At 38.6% G+C, this 19,154-nt stretch overlaps 2 protein-coding genes and 1 pseudogene across 10 annotated transcripts in view; 2 read left to right on the forward strand and 1 right to left on the reverse strand.

Annotated features, from left to right (window-relative positions):
- The window catches only part of FAM227B (family with sequence similarity 227 member B), a 349,113-nt gene that overhangs the window by 221,160 nt on the left and 108,799 nt on the right, over positions 1–19,154 (forward strand). Inside the window, exons 14-16 of one of the 5 annotated variants that reach the window (XM_074393634.1) lie at positions 4,814–4,891; positions 8,551–8,620; positions 17,736–17,856. The exons of 2 other annotated variants lie outside the window; for them this stretch is intronic. In XM_074393634.1, coding sequence (XP_074249735.1) covers positions 4,814–4,891; positions 8,551–8,620; positions 17,736–17,834 — 247 coding nt within the window. In that variant the 3' untranslated portion in view covers positions 17,835–17,856. Of the gene's footprint in view, positions 1–4,813; positions 4,892–8,550; positions 11,490–17,735; positions 17,857–19,154 lie in introns of those variants that run through there. 2 more of the 5 variants (XM_074393633.1, XM_074393632.1) reach the window with 2 other exon arrangements.
- LOC104651551 (signal peptide peptidase-like 2A pseudogene) lies at positions 18–4,815 on the forward strand (annotated as a pseudogene).
- The window catches only part of GALK2 (galactokinase 2), a 114,857-nt gene continuing 113,589 nt past the window's right edge, over positions 17,887–19,154 (reverse strand). For 4 of the 5 annotated variants that reach the window (XM_003928873.4, XM_074393629.1, XM_074393626.1 and 1 more), the window contains one exon: positions 17,887–18,441. In XM_003928873.4, the coding sequence (XP_003928922.1) occupies positions 18,234–18,441 (208 nt within the window). In that variant the 3' untranslated portion in view covers positions 17,887–18,233. The remainder of the gene's footprint in view (positions 18,442–19,154) is intronic. The other variant, XM_074393628.1, reaches the window with a different exon arrangement.

A 19,154-nucleotide genomic window follows, 5' to 3' on the forward strand; every position in this document is an offset into this window, starting at 1 on the left:
CTCAATTGAGAAAAAAAAATGAACGCATGTTTTACCAATGCTTCTATTTAGTTTTAATATTTAGTTATGCTTAATATTATATATTTAGTATGTAGTATGTTTGGCTAAGCTATTTTCTTTTGTAGTATGTTTGGCTAAACTATTTTATTTTTTAGATCTAAGGCTATAATTTTGTAAGAAAAATAAACCCAAAGAACTTTTAAAACTGGTATACTTGGTGCTGTGATAAAAAGCTATCTTTGCAACTTTACTGTTAAGTGATTGGTTTCAAACATACACAATTATGAGACATGGGCTTCTAGCCTTCTCCAAAGAGAGCTTTAGGCACATTTTAGCTGTGGAATTCCTTGTTCACATGAAAATTTGTCTGAACATGTTTTACACATAAAAAAATTATTTTTATGTGTAAACTAAAAATAAAGTCAGAGTTCTGTGGTTGAAGCAGGGGTATGGCCCAGAGTTCTGTTTTTTACAGTCTTGTCCATCTTCAGTATAACGTTTCTTGGCCCAGGCCTCATTAAGGACTCAGATGAACCCCAAAGGGATTAGAACACTAAGCACTAAATTGGAGTACAGGCTGCCACGGCGGCACCTGTCTGGTCTGGTCCACTACAGAGGCCGTGCAGTGTCAGGCCCCAGAGCTTACCGCACCGATAGAGCCACGCTGTGCACCCCACCCAGCACCCATCAATTCAGTGAGGCTGCAGTGGCAGCTACCCCATACCACAGCCACCCAGCTCTGGGGCTTCCTGCTCCTGCTTACAGCAGCTCAGGAAGCAGTTTTACGTGCATCTAGAAATGGCACATCCAAGAGCTACTGCATGCTTTATAACCCTCATTGGATAACTTTTCTAAGTACCCTAGAAAATGCAGCTTCCATTAGTTTGATGAGTCTGACTTCCACACCACTATGCAGCCCTTCTGATATTCCTCCTGTTGGCATAAAGAACAAAGTACTTGTGATGCAATGCGGAAGCTGCCATTTTCCAAAAAAAGCCAGAATTGCACTGAAAGGAGGTGCTGAAGCAGTGTTAGTTGTCAACAGTGTCCTATTTCCTCCCTCAGGTAACAGATCTGAATTTCCTCATGTGAAAGTACTGATTGCTTTTATAAGCCAGAGTCTTTAAAGATATGAAGCAGACTCTAGGAAATAACATTAATGTGAAAATGTATTCTCCATTGTGGCCTTTGATCATACTATGGTGGTCATTTTTGTAATTTCTGTGTTCACTGTGGCATTAGTTAGATACTGGAGTGGACTAGTTGAATTGGAAAACTTGAAAGCAGTGACAATTGAAGTTAGAGAAATGAGGAAAAAGAAGGAAGAATATCTAACTTTTAGTCCTTTCTTACAGTTGTAATCTTTGTGGTCACCTGCTGTGTTATGATGGTCTTTAATTCTTCTGCAAATGATTGGTTTATGTTATAATAGCAATTTTCTGCATAGCATCAGCAATGAATCTGTACAACTGTCTTGTCTGCACTAATTCACAAGATACCATAGGCAGTGCACACTTGTGTGTTGTGACAAAAGCATGGAAGTGAGACTTATTTTTCTCTCTGGACTATGCATAATGATAGCTATTGTTTGGGCTGTGTTTCAAAATGAAGACAGGTGGACTTGGATTTTACAGGATATTGATATCTTGGAGATTGCTTTCTGTCTGAATTTGATTAAAACACTGAAATTGCCCAACTTCAAGTCATGCATGATACTTCTAGGCCTTCTTCTCTTCTATAATGTATTTTTTGTTGTCATAACACCAAAACACAAGACACAAAACACAAAAACAAAGAATGGTGAGAGTACCGTGGTTGAACTTGCAGCTGGACCTTTTGGAAATAGTGGAAAGTTGCCAGGAGTCAACAGAGTACCAAAGCTGATCTATTTCTCAGTAATGAGTGTGTGCCTCATGCCTTTTTCAGTGTTGGGTTTTAGAGACATTACTGTACCAGGCCTGTTGATTGGGTACTGTAGAAGAGTTGATGCTCAGACTGGTTCTTCCTATATATAGTATGTTATTATGCTAGTTGCCTATGCCATTGGCATGATACTTACATTTGTTGTTCTGATGCTGATGAAAAAGGGGCAACCTGCTCTCCTCTATTTAGTACTTTGCACACTTATTACTGCCTCAGTTGTTGCATGGAGTATTTTAATTATTTGTGATGTAACTGTAAGTAGCAGCCTGGGTGGCATAGCAAGACCCCATCTCAAAGAAATATAAATATATATGTAATATAATATAAAATAAATAACTTTATACATTTCCTGGAAGAAAGGTACTCTGCAAATTCAAAAGATCTGAATCAAATTACTCAACCTTTTGGACTTTGATCCTCTGCTATAATACTCATATGTGAGATTACTGAATTTTCAGTTAAAAAATTATTAACAGGATAATATATAGGCCATATTATAGTGAAGATCATAGCCCCTGTATTAAAAAAAAAGTGTTCATTGGGAGAAGAACTATTTTTAAAACTAAATTTTTATAGTAATCCTCCATTACTAGCAATTAAGGAGCAACCAAAGAAAAAAAAAGTAGAATATTTAATGTATCTATTGTGGAATGATTGAATCAAGCTAATTAACATATTCATCACCTTAAATACTTATAATTTATCCCTCCTAACTGAAACTTTGTACTCTTTAACCAAAACCTCACCATTCCGCAACCTCACAGCTAAATTTCTCTTGATAAGGAGTGATTTGCCAAAATCACAAAAGGGAGGATGACATTATTTTCAATGTGTAAGGATTCACATGTAAACACTGAGTAGATTGGAGGTGTGTATGGAGAGGACTGGAGGGAGTCAATGAAATTTCATATCACAGAAGTGCTTATGCCTTCTGACATGATTTTAAATGTATATTTATAAGGATATTAAACTACTAATTAATGTATACTAATTCATTACTGAAAATTTTAAATATAATTTTTAAATGATCTTTGGAGTTTTTTTAAAAAACTTGATCACTTAACATTTGAATTATGAGTAAAACAGGAGACAAACTTTGATGTACAGGATTTAGAGCTGAATGCATGGTATATCTTTAAACTGCAGACTCTTGGATAAATATATTTAGAGCTTCTCATTCTCCCTTCATACTTTGTCTGTATTGTTATAAGCTACCTCAAGCCCTTTATGTGTTGAGACTAAAAAAGAATACTGAAAAATTTAACAATTATTTAAGATACGAAATGCTAATTATTTTAAAAATTGAAAACTCAGAGCCAAAACGTTGGTGTACTCTGTGTGGGTCTTGTTAAAAAGAAAAATCTATAAGCCATATCTGTATTTCTAACATGAGTTTTAAACATTCATATTTTGTTGCAGTTTAGAAAAATCTGAACTCAATGCAGTGCCATAATGAGTACATTATGTTACTATTAACACATGCTCCCACTATCACACATGCATATAGACTTTTTAAACATGTAAATAGTGTGCAGGAATGAATTGTTTAAACCCAGCAATTGAAAGTAATGTGGATATAGCAGCATTTATACTAGCATATAAATAAAACCTATACAAATAAATAATCTGTTATGAATTATCTGTGATGTGGGAGAAGAAAATTATCAACAGTGAAAAAAAGAGAAACAATTCTGAGACTCCAGAAGCATCACCAGCTCTGTATTCTTTTTACCATTATTTATATAATGATTTCCAATAATCTTCATCACATGAACACACATAGATATTTTTCTCATTAACCAATATATGAAATGAACATCAGGAGCAGGCCTGTAATAGAAAATAAGGTTTTTTAAAAATGGGCAAACTATATTCAGAGAAAGCAGTAATATTGAAACTTGTTTCACAATGAGAGTGGGGCTGTAAGAGAGGACAGTTCATCCCCTATATCTTACTGATGGCAGACGTTTAAGAGCTCATAATACCAAGGCTAAGGTCTTCATTTAACACAAGTTGAGGAGCTGTCTTCTTGTTAATATTGGCCGATATTGGCCAATTCCCACTTCAAAAGGGAAGCGCCTCAGGCATGGGTTAAGGCAAGGTTAAGACATATCCTCAGGCTGTGCCCAAAACAGACAAGACAAGAACCCACCTTCATTAACAGCATACTTGGACATTCTGATTACCATCTTTCTTCTGGGAAGATAGCAGAAGCCAGGCTAACTGAGGCAGCCAACATGCTGCCAGCTACCTCCAAAGCCTCTTAGAAGAGTCTTTAAGGTTCTCAATATATGTAAAAATGAAAGCTGGGTGTGGTGGCTAACAATTGTAATCCCCATACTTTGGGAGGCCAAGGCAGGAGGATTCCTTGAGCCCAGGAGTTTGAAGTTCAAGACCAGTCTGGGCAACGTAGCAAGATCCTGTCTACTACTCAGGAAGCTGAGGCAGGAGGATTCCTTGGGCCCAGGGGTTTGAGGCCACAGTGAACTATGACCATGCTGCCACACTCCAGCCTGGGTGACAAAGTAAGACCTTATCTCAAAATAATAAATATATAATTAAATGAATTTTGATAATTTTTAATATTTACATTTAACAAGTTGCTGCTTTTAAAACAAACACACACATAAAAGATAATTATAGGATTTATCACACTATTAAATGCCCTATGGTTGTTGTGGTTGAGATAATGGGACGCACTTTTAAAGTGGTGTTGTCTTCTTTCAGTCCTCTGAGTGTGACTTCAGACATAATATTTGTGTTTATACTTGAGACTCTTTATGATTGGGAAGCCGAGATCACATGGTCCCCTTGGTTCCTCTGTGAAGGGTACTATTTACTTCCCAAATGTTCCTAATTGAAAATCATTCCTTAATAATAAGCCTAGCACACTACCTGCTCCAACATACCGTGATATTATAAAGGAGGCAAAAAGACAATTTGCAAGGAACCGAAAGGATTTTAGGATGTAAGTTGATGCCATACTATTGTTAAATATAAAATACTACTTTTTAAGAGCTGGAAACAATCAGAGAAATCATCTAAACTAAGTTCCCTATTTTAATGATGAGGAGTCATGTCTGAGCATCTTATAGACTGAGAGATTCTTTTCAGGTAAGTGTCAAAGGTATATGTTGTAATCGTGGAGCCATGGCAAGTGAGAGAAACAGAAAAAAGGAAGGAAGCTTTTCTTGGTGTGACTAGAGGGGTGCACCCCAACATGAAAAGGCAAGAGCTTCAGGGAATGGAGATTGGAGTATTGTCCATTTACAAAGATAAGCCCTGGAAGACTAGCAGAAAGGTTGCCTGCAGTGGAAGGAGTTCCCTGGAACTGGGGTGGCAGCTGGGGTGGAATCAAGCAAGGAAACCACGACGGGAAAGTCCTTCCTGAAATGTTTTCTTGGGGGAACATTTTCAGTTATTTGTACTTAATTTAAATGATTGCTTGTGGTCATTTATGGTAATCTTCTGTCCTAGGAAGCCAGGAATGGGTTAATGAGAGAATATCCATCAATTTTTACAAGAACAAATTGGGAGAGTCCAGTGCTTCTATCCATGCTATCAAGGTTACTGCCTTGAGATTGTATTGCCTTTGTGGGGAGGATGATCCTCCTTTTTGGGTGCCTCCCGCTGTTTAAGGAGGACATCCAAGAGAGGTAAATGGAGGATCACGAGTTACAGCCTGTCCAGCAGGCAGATCTAAAAGCCTGCACCCCTGCTTTCCAAGGGTCCCCATTCCCTTCTCTCTCGCTCACCCACCCACACACGTATGTGCACATCCACACACACATACCCCTTAGACTTCCTGTGCTTAGTGGAAATAACACGGATGGACACTTTTCTAGAGGGCCCCTGTGGTAGCAGAAGGTAGAGTCCAGCTGTGCTCAAGTGTGGTGGGTGATACTTTCAGCACTGTTTGTAAGAGGGAATGTGCTGGGGAATTCTTGACACTAAATAGTGCATAGGAAGGGAATGAATTGGTTTGTAGAGGGCTTTTACTAACACATGTATGTCAGTAAATTGTTGATTTTTTCTTTCCCAATTAGTAACACCTGCATTATTTTAAAATTTAACTTCAAACTTTGACTTTATAGGGAAAAGCATAGAATTAATGAAGAAATAAAACATCTAAAATGGCAGCAAGAAAGAATTGACAAGGAGCTTGATAGGTTTGTCTCTTATTCAAGTTTGTAGTGCTTACGATGATCTTTAATTGAAGAGATGTGTTACATAAAACCACAAAACTGCAAAAAGGTTTTCTAGTTAACATTTAATCTGGAGTAATTTTAACTTCCTTTAATCACAAAATCATTTACTCTGCTAATTTACTTAATTGCTAAACATTATCATCTATTTTTTCTCCTCTAGCCATAGGACTCAAGTTCAAGCCCTTTTCAAAATAAACTTATAAGCCTCCCCCATCCTATGGAAGTTGTAAACTAGAAAAACAATTTAGCTGGTCTCTCTTGGGCTAGTTTTTTATTTATCTTCTTCCTCTGCTGCTTCCCCTATGCATGTAGACATTTTTCCTCAATGAAGCAAGAAAAATTGGGCTCATTTAATTTATTTTAGAAATTATAAGAAAAACTATATTGAGATTACTTTATAGTAATGCTACTTCCAATACACCCACAAGCACATACAGAATAAGAAGTATCAGACTTAAACCTATGTAACAAACCTGCACGTTCTGCACATGTACCCCAGAACTTAAAGTATAATAAAAAAAAGAATTATCAGACAAGTCCACCCCTTCAAACAAGCCCCGCTAGGGAGACTATAGCTTTGTGCAGTCACAGTTCATACTTCTAAATACTATTTTAGAACTTACAAAGCTAGTTTTCCAGGGACATGAGAAAATTCAACCCACTGCTTTAGGATCTTACCTCACTTTTCACCAAAAACTTTACCGCCCAGTTTTCTGCTTCACAACACCTGTTACAAGGTTCCATTCTGGGTGAGTGTTACAAGTTTCCAAAAATCAAATGTGGACCAGAGTTTTCACCACGGAGAATACGCAGAAGAATGTAGGGCAATTCTCAGAATAACTCACAAGAAGTGTTCAAATATGTTTAATGCAATGACACATTGTTGAAAAAATACATACTTGGATATATAAATCCCATGTGCTTGTTAAAGTTGTAGGCACAGTGTATGGGCTTCCATTTGTAATCTTCAAAAGAGATATTCATGAGAGGAAAGGCAATCAGAAAGAGGAAGGATTAGTGATGATATTAAACTTCATGAATATACTAAAACCACTAAACTGTACATTTTAAAGGGTGAATTTTATGGTATGTAACATATATCTCAATAAAACTGTTATTTTTTAAGAGGGGAGATTGTAAATTGAAAGAGTGACTTGGAAGAGGGAGTGATTTTAACTAAGTGAGATGAGACAGATTCTGAGAATAATGTGTAGCTCAAGGAGATTCTAAGGTGTTACTGAGAAATGGCACTGTAAGAGCCAGATTTGAGATAAGCATGGAAGGAAAAATGTGAGACCTGAAGAGCAGTAAGTGAGAAGGAAATCCAGCTTGAAAGACAAAATAGGCAGAGAGAATGAGTGAGGGGACATGTGTCGGTCACAGAGCACAGACGTAAGAGGACCTCGGCTCAGTACTCCCACTCTGCCTTCGGGGGTAGCTGAGTCTAATGCTGAAGAATCCTCGAATAGGCCTTGCAAGGGGTTAGCGAGTTCAAACTTTCTGCCTCAACAAAGTGTATTTGGGATTTTCAGAAAATTTTACTTTCTGCCAATTTCATGGAAAAAATAGTTTTTAAATACTTGAAAATTGCCAGTGAAATTAATAGCCTTATATATCTTTTATTCTCCTTCTCTTTCTCTCATCTGTGTTACTTTTACTAATATTTCTTCTAGTTTCAAGTTTCTATCCTTCCTTGCCTAGCCTACCATTGCTTCTCCCCTTATTCTTAGATCTCTGGAAAGGTTCCTGCTGCTTCCTGAATTCAATCATTAAAGTCCTTCATAAATATTTCTTGAATGAATACTTGGTGACAGAAACCATGAGATTCCTGGATCCCTGCTTGCAATGAGCTTACAGTCTAGCAAGTGCTCTCGCCCAGTGGCCTTTTCCATCCCCCTCTCTTTTTTTCCTGTATCTCTCCCTTGTCAGTCTCTTTTACTCTTCTCTCCCCACTGTCACTCCTTAAAATCTGAGCTAGAGCCTCATGAGGAATCAGTTAAAGCGATACTGTGTGAACAATCTAACTGAAGAGGATGTGCTATTGCTGGGACGAGAACCACACAGTGGGTGGAATTGAGGGCTTGAGTCACAGTGCTTGGGTTCAAACTCTCTTCTTGCTAGGTGTATGACTGGTGTGTCTCTGTGTGTGTGTGTGTGTGTGTGTGTGTGTGTGTGTGTGTGTGCGCGCGCGCACAGGCAACAGGGGCAGGTGTCTGAACCTATCTGAGCCCATTTCCTCATTTATAAAATAAGATAATAGTAGTATGTCCTTCAGAAGTTTTAAGAGTAATTGAATTAATATATGTAAAGTGCTTGGCAAATGCCTCACATATTAAATTCTTAATAAATGTTGGCTATTAGATGGTGTCAGTATAAGGACAATTAGTTTGGTTATTGATTTTCTTTATTCCATGATTAGACTCCAAGCAAAGGCTACCAAGAAACCTGATGAAGTTAAACATGACTTTGAGAAGTTCCTACATAAACTGGTATGTTTTCTTTCTGAAAATAATTGAGAATTCTCTCTCTAGCTTCTCTTATATAGACTAGACAATATTTCATAAGCAATGTATTGTGGCACACCCAAATGACAGTGGCAGAAGAGACTACATTCTTGTCATTTAATCATCCACATGCACATGTAAGATAATCTCTGTTTTACATATTTAGTGAGAATTCACATTCATTTTCCCCATTTCAAGCTTCTGACCAGGAACAGTATGCAACTGAAAAGCTCAAATGCAGTTAGAATTACAAACTAATCACTGATGTTTGAAGTTGTATTTTGTTTTTCATTAATAATTCAACAAAATCATATTGGGTACCATCAGCTGTGTTAGATGAATAGTCCCTGCCCTCAACTAATGGAAACACAGGCAGAGTATGATAAGGTTCTAAACAGTATGAAACTCAAGTATGAAAAAGAAAGAAAAGAAGGAGCCTGTTTTATCTTTCTGATTTTCCTTGTCAACTTCTCTTTTGCTTCCCTTTACCTGTGGGCAGTATTGTTAAGTCTGAAGGGCCTCTTTCCTCCCAACAGACAAGAACATGTAGTGACTAGTGTACAATATGTCTGAAAGTTGGACAATTGGAGGTCAGGAGTAGAGGAGAGCCTTTTATTTTCAGCATGTCAAGGCTTCTACTCAGAAATCTAGAGCAATCCCACTGGGGATTGCTAGCATAATGTCAAAAATGGGTCAAATCAAATTCCTACATGGGCCAGAAAAGTCATAGAAAGTAATGAAACACCTGGGTGTTGTATAATATACCAACAGGACAGTATAATAAGGAAACAGGACTATTCTTTTTCTTGTTGAAACAGGGTCTCACTCTGTCACCTGTCACCCAGGCTAGAGTGCTGCAGTCAGGGCTCACTGCTGCCTCGAACTCCTCAGCTCAAGTGATCCTCCTGCCTCAGCCTCCCAAGTAGCTGGGACTGCAGGCGCATGCCACCACTCCCAGCTAAGGATTATTTTTTTACATCCACTCACAAAAGAATATTCATTTTCCTTTTTTTGGGGGGGGGGGGCGTCTATCTTCTTTCTTCCCTACTATTGATAGGAACGTGGGCACAGAGAAATACCTAATTAGAATACAAAAACAAGAGTGCAAGTGTGCTGATAAAGTACAAATGACCTGAACTGGTAAGTGGTAAATGATTTGAGTACCAGGGGAACTATTATACAAATAGCTGAGGAAATTGTAGTGCACTGGAAAGCCACGCCTCATCTAACAAGGCAGCTACTATCTCAGCCCTAGTTCATTGATGCCCTGCAAAAATATAGGACAAATAGTCTCAGATATTCCACCACTCAGTAATCCAGATTCTTCTATATAATCTTCTCATTTAAAGCCCAAGTTTTTAGTCATTCTGTGGGCCAAACTCTGTACACCTGCAAACCAGATGTGGCCCATGGGCTGCTGGGCTATAACCCCTGATCTAAATGCTGCCTAGATTTGAGTCTTCAAAATCTAGCTCCAGCCAGTATAGCCAATCTTATTCTTCACTGCATAGCAAAGCAAACCCTTCACTCTCACTGAACCTCCTACATGCACCATGTTTGCCTATATCCACAGGCTTTGCTCATCTGCAGCATGCACTCCACAGCTTTTAAACTCTATTCATTCTTTAGGGCCATGCTCAAAGTCCATTTACTGCATGATCTTTTTTCTAATGCCCCTGGCCCTATCCATTCCAGGTAAGTTTAGCATATCTCATAATGTCTAGAATACCACATGGTGATGGTAGGACTGAAACGTAGTTCTTTTTTTCAAGAGAGAAATCAAAACAAATATAGGATAGATCCATCACTTAGAATAATCATGTGTGTCCCCCAAAGAAGAGTTCACACTGGAAATTTTTACTCACCTCTTGCAAAGAAGAAATCCCATGGTAAAAATTTTAAATGGAACAGCAAAGCAATGACAAGTGCCTTTTTTTTTTTTTTTTTTTTAACACCGATCCAGGTATCTTTAAAGAATTATATCCCAACCACAAATCCTTTGTGGAAAATGGCATGGTGTTAAAAAAAAAAAAAAAAACAGAAGATTATACATTTGATTAAATACAGGTTTTGGATTTTAGGGTTTATAGAACTCAAAATTATTTTAACAAGTTTGACTTGAACTTTCTCTGGCATTTACCTTTCTGCTAAGAATGAAAATGCACCAGAAGTTTATTTTAAAATAGAATATTGGCTTTCCTGTTATTCTGTATATGACTATTACCTTTCAAGAAATACAACCAGCTTTGTGCAGGCCTCCCTTAAACTGAGATTCTAGATAGTGATGCCCAATCTGTGAGTTAAACATTAATGAGCTAATAAAATCACAGAATAATAGTAATTGTGATAATTTTCTGGGTAATTCATTCCATAAAACCATTGCTACCTCACTTATCTGAGTATTTCAGCAAAATATTTTGGTCCAAATCATTATGTAATTCAGCAAGTGCTTCCTGTATTCTGTCCACAAGAGGAAGCAAGTAATTTGCCATGACTGGCCAAAAGTTTCTGCCTACTCTTGGTAAACATACAGAGGTACCCATCAATACCATTACAAATCCCAGGATTCATTAAGTCTTTTCATAGTCACTCTCACCCACATACCTGCATAACTGCCTTACACTGAGGTACATATATGCAAACGAGCTTTGGTAAACATACAAAAAAGGGATATAAGGAATGTGTGGGATTTCTCAGAAGCCTCTCTTGGATTAGAGGTATTTGAGAAAAAATAGTCGAAACAGAATGAGAATAAAGTAAGTTCTATGAACGAACTGAATTATCATTCAGATAATTCTTTATTTATTTTTAATTGTATTTGGGCTCTGGGGTACATGTGCACATCCTGTATCCTGCAGGATTGTTCCATGGTACATACATGCCATAGTGGTTTGCTGTCTCCATCCCCCCACCCACCACCCCCCACCACCCCCTGGTCACCTACATCAGGCATTTCTCCCAGTGTTATCCCTCCTGTCCTCCCTGTGCCCCTCCCCCTGTTATCCCCCCTGTGCCCCTCCCCCTGTTATCCCCACCCTCCCCTCCCCTCCACCCCTCAACCTAGCCCTGTGAATGTTGTTCCCTTCCCTGTGCCCAAGTGTTCTCATTGTTCATCACCCGCCTATGAATGAAAACATTCGGTGTTTGGTTTTCTGTTCTGTGTCAGTTTGCTGAGAATGATGGTTTCTACGTTCATCCATGTCTCTACAAAGGACAGGAACTCATCATTTTTTATGGCTGCATAGTATTCCGTGGTGTATATATGCCACCATTTTTTTGTCCAGTCTATCATTGATGGGCATTTAGGTTGCTTCCAGGTCTTTGCTATCGTAAACAGTGTCACAGTGAACATCTGTGTGCATGTGTCTTTATGATAGAACGATTTCTAATCCTTTGGGTATATATTCAGTAATGGGATTGCTGGGTCAAATGGAATTTCTATTTCTAGGTCCTTGAGGAATCGCCACACTGTCTTCCATAGTGGTTAAACTAATTTACACTCACACCAACAGTGTAAAAGTGTTATTTCTCCACATCCTCTCCAGCATCTCTTGTCTCCAGATTTTTTAAGGATGGCCGTTCTAACTGGTGTGAGATGGTATCTCAATGTGGTTTTGATTTGCATTTCTCTAATGATCAATGATGATGAGCATTTTTTCATGTTTCTTGGCCGCATATTTGTCTTCTTTTGAAAAGTGTCTGTTCATATCCTTCACCCACTTTTGAATGGGTTTGTTTTTTTCTTGTAAATCTGCTTTAGTTCTTTGTAGATTCTGGCTATTAATCCTTTGTCTGATGGGTAGATTGCGAAAATTTTTTGGTTGCCAGTTAACTCTAATGATTGCTTCTTTTGCTGTGCAGAAGCTCTAAAGTTTAATTAGGTACCATTTGTCTATTTTGGCTTTTGTTGCCAATGCTTTTGGTGTTTTAGTCATGAAGTCCTTGCCTATGCCTATGTTCTGAATGGTTGCCTAGGTTTTCTTCTAGGGTTTTTATGGTGTTACTTCTTATGTTTAAATCTTTAATCCATCTGGAGTTAATTTTTGTATAAGGTGTAAGGAAGGGGTCCAGTTTCAGCTTCCTGCATATGGCTAGGCAGTTTTCCCAATGCCATTTGTTAAACAGGGAATCCTTTCCCCATTGCTTGTTTTTGTCTGGTTTCTCAAAGATCAGATGGTTGTAGATGTGTGGCATTGCTTCTTAGGCCTCTGTTCTGTTCCACTGGTCTGTATCTCTGTTTTGGTACCAGTATCATGCTGTTTTGGTTACCATAGCCTTGTAGTATAGTTTGAAGTCAGGTAGCATGATGCCTCCAGCTTTGTTCTTTTTGCTTAGGATTGTCTTGGCTATGTGGGCTCTCTTTTGGTTCCATATGAAGTTTAAAGTGGTTTTTCCAGTTCTGTCAAGAAGGTCAATGGTAGCTTGATGGGGATAGCATTGAATCTATCAATTACTTTGGGCAGTATGGCCATTTTCACGATATTGATTCTTCCTAACCACGAACATGAAATGTTTCTCCATCTGTTTGCGTCCTCTCTTATTTCCTTGAGCAGTGGTTTGTAGTTCTCCTTGAAGATATCTTTTACCTCCGTTGTCAGTTGTATTCCTAGGTATTTTATTATCTTTGTAGCAATTGCGAATTGGAGTTCACTCATGATTTGGCTCTCTGTTTGTCTGTTACTGGTGTATAGGAATGCTTGTGATTTCTGCATATTGATTTTGTGTCCTGAGACTTTGCCAAAGTTGCTTATCAGCTTAAGGAGGTTTGGGGCTGAGACAATGGGGTCTTCTAAATATACAATCATGTCATCTGCAAATAGGGACAATTTGACTTCTTCTTTTCCTCATTGAATGCCCTTTGTTTCTTTTTCTTGCCTAATTGCTCTGGCTAGAACTTCCAATACTGTATTGAATAGGAGTGGTGAGAGAGGGCTTCCTTGTCTAGTGCCAGTTTTTAAAGGGAATACTTCCAGTTTTTGCCCATTCAGTATGATATTGGCTGTGAGTTCATCACAAATAGCTTTTATTATTATGAGGTATGTTCCATTGATACCTAGTTTATTGAGAGTTTTTAGCATAAAGGGTTGTTGATTTTGTCAAAGGCAGTCTCTGCATCTCTTGAGATAATCATGTGGTTTTTGTCTTTCGTTCTGTTTATGTGGTGAATTATGTTTATAGATTTGCATATGTTGAACCAGCCTTGCATCCCTGGTATGAAGTCTACTTGATCATGGTGGATAAGCTTTTTGATGTGCTGTTGAATTTGGTTCGCCAGTATTTTATTAAAGATTTTTACATCAATGTTCATCATGGGTATTGGTCTGTAGTTTTCTTTTTTAGTTGTGTCTCTGCCAGATTTTGGTATCAGGATGATGTTGGTCTTATAGAAAGAGTTAGGAGGATTCCCTCTTTTTTATTGTTTGGAATAGTTTCAACAAGAATGGTACCAGCTCTTCTTTGTATGTCTGGTAGAATTCAGTTGTTAACCAATCTGGACCTGGACTTTTTTGGTCAGTAGGCTATTAATTGCTGCCTCAACTTCAGACCTTGTTATTGGTCTCTTCAGGGTTTCAACTTCTTCTTGGCTTATTCTTGGGAGTGTGCAAATGTCCAGGCATTTATCCATTTCTTACAGATTTACTGGTTTATGTGCATAGAGTTGTTTGTAGTAATCTCTGATGGTAGTTTGTATTTTCGAGGAATCGGTGGTGATCTCCCCTTATCATTTTTTATTGTATCTATTCAATTCTTCTCTCTTTTCTTTTTTATTAGTCTAACTAGCAGTCTATTTTGTTGATCTTTTCAAAAAACCAGCTCCTGGATTTTTTTATTTTTTGAATGGTTTTTTTGTGTCTCTCTCTCCTTCAGTTCTCCTCTGATCTTAGTTATTTCTTGTCTTCCGCTTACTTTTGAGTTTTGTTGATCTTGCTCCTCTAGCTCTTTCAATATTGATGATAGGGTGTCGATTTTAAATCTTTCCTTGTTTCTCATGTGGGCATCTGTTGCTATAAATTTCCCTCTAGACAATGCTTTAAATGTGTCCCATAGAATCTGGTACATTGCATCTTCATTCTCGTTGGTTTCAAAAAAGAACATATTTATTTCTGCCTTCATTTCATTATCCATTCATCATTCAGGAGCAAGTTGTTCAGTTTCCATGTAATTGTGTGTTTTTGAGTGCTGTTCTTAATCCTGAGTTCTAATTTGATTGCACTGTGGTCTGAGAGACTGTTTGTTACGATTTCCATTCTTTTGCATTTGCTGAGGAGTGATTTACTTCCAATTATGTTGTCAATTTTGGAGTAAGTGCAATGTGGTACTGAGAAAAATGTGTATCTGTGGATTTGGGGTGGAGTGTCCTGTAAATGTCTATTAGGTCTGCTTGGTCCAAATCTGTGTTCAAGTCCTGGATATCATTGTTGACTTTCTGTCTCATTGATCTGTCCAATATTGTCCGTGGAGTGTCGAAGTCTCCCAGTTTTATTGTGTGGGAGTCTAAGTCTCTTTGTCGGTCTTTAAGAACTTGCTTTATGTATCTGGGTGTTCCTGTTATTGGGTGCATAAATATTTAGGATAGTTAGCTCTTCTTGTTGCATTGATCATTTTACAATTATATAATGCCCTTCTTTGTCTCTTTTGATCTTTGTTATTTTAAAATCTGTGTTATCAGAGACTAGGATTGCTATCCCTGCTTTTTTTTGCTCTCCATTTGCTTGGTAAATCTTCTTCCATCCCTTTATTTTGAGTCTTTGTGAGTCTTTGCATGTGAGATGGGTCTCCTGAATATAGCACATTGATGGGTCTTGACTTTTTATCCAGTTTGCCAGACTGTGTCTTTTGATTGGGGCATTTAGGCCATTTATACTCAACATTAATGTTGTTATGTTTGAATTTGATCCTGCCATTTTGTTACTGGCTGGTTGTTTTGCCCGTTAATCTATGTGGCTCCTTCATTATGTCATTATTCTTTACCATTTGGTACATTTTTGCAGTGGCTGGTACTGGTTGTTCCTTTCCATGTTTAGTGCTTCATTCAGTAGCTCCTATAAGGCAAGTGTTATAAGTGACGAAATCTCTCAGCAATTGTTTGCCCCTAAAGGATTTTATTTCTCCTTCACTTATGAAGCTTAATTTGGCTGGATATGAAATTCTGCGTTGAAAGTTCTTTTCTTTAAGGATGTTGAACATTGGCCCTGACTCCCTTCTAGCTTGTAGGGTTTCTGCTGAGAGATCCACTGTGAGTCTGATGGTCTTTCCTTTGTGGATGACTCAACCTTTCTCTCTGGCTGCCCTTAGGATTGTTTCCTTCATTTCAACCCTGGTGAATATGACAACTGTGTGCCTTGGGGTTGCTCTTCTTGAGGGATGTCTTTGTGGTGTCCTTTGTATTTCCTGGATTCGAATGTTGGCCTGCCTTGTTAGGTTGGGAAAGTTCTCTTGGATAATATCTTGAAGAGTGTTTTCCAACTTGGATTCATTCTCCCTGTCACATTCAGGTACACTGATCAAGCATAAATTAGGTTTTTTCACATAATCCCATAGTTCTTGGAAGCTTTGTTCATTTTTTTTTCACTCTTGTTTTGCTAATCTTGCCTTCTCGTTTTATTTCATTGATTTGATCCTGTCTCTGATATCCTTTCTTCTGCTTGATCAATTCGGCTGTTGAAACTTGTGTATGCCTAGTGAAGTTCTTGTGCTGTATTTTTCAGCTCCATCAAGTTGTTTATGTTCTACTCTAAGCTGGTTATTCTAGTTAGCATTTTGTCTAACTTTTTTTTCAAGGTTCTTAGTTTCTTTGCATTGGGTTAGAACATAGTCTTTTAACTCAGAGAAGTTTGCTATTTCCCACCTTCTGAAGCCTGCTTCTGTCAATTCATCAGATTCATTGTCTGTCTTTTTTTGTTCCCTTGATGGTCAGGAGTTGTGATCCCTGGGAGGAGAAGAGGTGTTCTGTTCTTTGATGGTTTCATCCTTTTTGCGCTGTTTTTTCCCCATCTTTGTGGATTTATCTCCCTTTAGTATTTGAAGTTGGTGATTTCAGGAGGAGTCTCTGAGTGGGCTTTTTTTCTATTGAGGTTGGAGCGGTATCTTTTTTGGCCTTTAGAGGGTGTTGCTGGGCTCTCTCGGGTTCAGTCTGTTGGGTGAGTGGTCCTTCCCTGGAGTTTGTTTGCAGGTGAGACTGGGCTGGCCTTCCCAGTGGCGTCTCTCCCAGAGCTGGATCTTCCTGGTTGGGGTCAAGCTGGTGTATTTGCTGCCAAGCTCTCTAGTAAGGGCTTCAGTTTGAGTTCTGTGGAGGTGGGACCTCCTAGGCCTTTTCGTCTGTTTCCCTGTTTTCAACTCTACCTCCCTCTGTGGGATGGTCCATCGGCTTGGCGTTAGTCCAAACTCCCACCCAGATCCCTGTGACAACTTGCTGCAGGGAGGTAGCCACTGCTCAGATTTGCATTACCTACCCACGGCACCCCACCGTCTGGCAGGGCACTCCTGGACCATGGGTTGCAGGAGGGATGAGGTAAGCACAGGATCCAAAGCAGAGCACTGAGGGGGTTCAATCCCCCGACCTCAAAGCTGGCTGCACGTTTCAGGTTGGGACACACGCCCTCCCCCACCCCCAACCGTCTTGATTTGCCCCCCTGGGTGGCTCTTGCCCTCCAGCTCCTTCCCTGGGCCTAATTTCAGTACCCTATCAGCCCCACAGAAATGAACCCGGCACCTCGTTTGGAATCGTGAAGTCCTCTAGCCCTCTGTGTCTCATTCGCTGGGAGCTGCATTCCGGTACTGGGCTCTCTCAGCCATCTTGGTGTCCCCTCAGTAATTCTTTATTTCAATGTGAATAGAAAAGACTTAAAGTATATTTTTTCTAAGTTTTTCTGTTAAGTGATGGAGATAGCTCAGGACCAAAAGAATTGAAAGTGGTTATTTATATGAGATCACATAGTTTAAAAATATTCAAATGAGTCTGAATTTTCTACCTGTATCCTTCTTTTGGCAAAAAAAAAAAAAAAAAAATCCTAACTTTCTTGATAATTCAAGAAACCTCACATTCAATTACAGTGTCCAAGAAAATCTGTAAAACTTTAATCCTGTATTGCTTTCATAGCGTTCTGAAGCTAAAATTGAGAGAGAATGTGTGGCATCACTGTCATCATCATCATCATCATCATTAACAGAAAACTACAACTCTGAGGAAGAACACTAAGAGAAACCAGAAATGAACTCTACTCAGGAACAATGCATACAATTCAATGGTATCAGTTTAATTGTAGCAACGTATTTAATTCAAGTCCAATCCATGAAATCAATATTGTGTGTTTTACCATTCATCTTTAAAAATCTTCAAATCAGTAAATCTCAGTATATTCTTAAAAGATCTGTCCAAGCATGATCTTGGCTCTTAATAGTAAAACCATATTTTAAGATGGAAAAATAACCATTATGAAGCATAGAGAGCTTTCAGCCATTTCTTTGGAAATACATCTTGATAATAGCAACCATTCATCATAATAGAAAACAGAAAGAAGATTAATTTACTGTGGCATAGAAAGTCCTGCCAATTCTTAAGTGCCCTAAATAGTTTCTCTGAGATTTTTTACATTTTTCAGGCCTCAAGGAAAACCAAAGCCCCGCCTCCAGGTTTGGTAGCAAATAAACTGTGTTTCTCCGGTGCTAAGCTTCCGTCAATCCTCTGGTAATAAGCTTTGTGCACATTTGCTAGGAAGCTGGTCAGGTTGTCCACAGCTACTATTGACACTGTGCAGCCTCCCCATCCTGCTCCAGTAAGTCGTGACCCTTCAGCCCCAAACTTCCTAAAGCAATGAGAAAAAAAAATTAGAATCTATAAATATTAGAACGCATAAATGAAAATACAGGTGATTTGCTTGGTGTCTGTGGAACACATAGCCTACCTAAGTTACATGAAGAAAATACATGAGAGGTTTTTAGGTGTCATCAAACATATCAGGACATTAAGACATTTAGACTGTTTCAGAGCATGATCTGGAATTTTTTTGATTGTCTCTAAATCTGGTCCCTGGTTTTTCCAAGTAGTAAAAGTCAACAGTACTCCTCCCATTTCATGACTGGCAACAACCCACTGTAATACTGATTCCATAAAGTAGTCACTTGAAGAGTTGTATAGCAAGCCTACAGGTATATCAGGAAGGAGCCATTAAAATAAAACAGGCAATGATAAAAGAAATGTAGGTAACTGACTCAGAAGGTCACTCCAAATGAGGGCAAATCAAAATGTAAAGTTCACAGTCCTATACAAGTTTTCACCAGGGCTATTTCAGCTGCATTCTTAAGGCTGGGCTGTTTCACAAAGAAGAATCAGTCTCCTAGAACAGATAGCCTCATTCACTGAATAAACTTAGCAACAAAAAGCTTATTATTAAACTCCAGGTTGAGTGGGTGGTTGGTTGAATCTCTAATGGAAAATTAAGCAAATCTTTCCACAAAGAGGATGGCAGTCCATACCACCTTCTCTGTGCCTCCTGGAGCTGGTCTGATTACTGAACTC

This window comes from Saimiri boliviensis, chromosome 2 (assembly GCF_048565385.1).
Source record: "Saimiri boliviensis isolate mSaiBol1 chromosome 2, mSaiBol1.pri, whole genome shotgun sequence".
NCBI classification, from domain to species: domain Eukaryota; kingdom Metazoa; phylum Chordata; class Mammalia; order Primates; family Cebidae; genus Saimiri; species Saimiri boliviensis.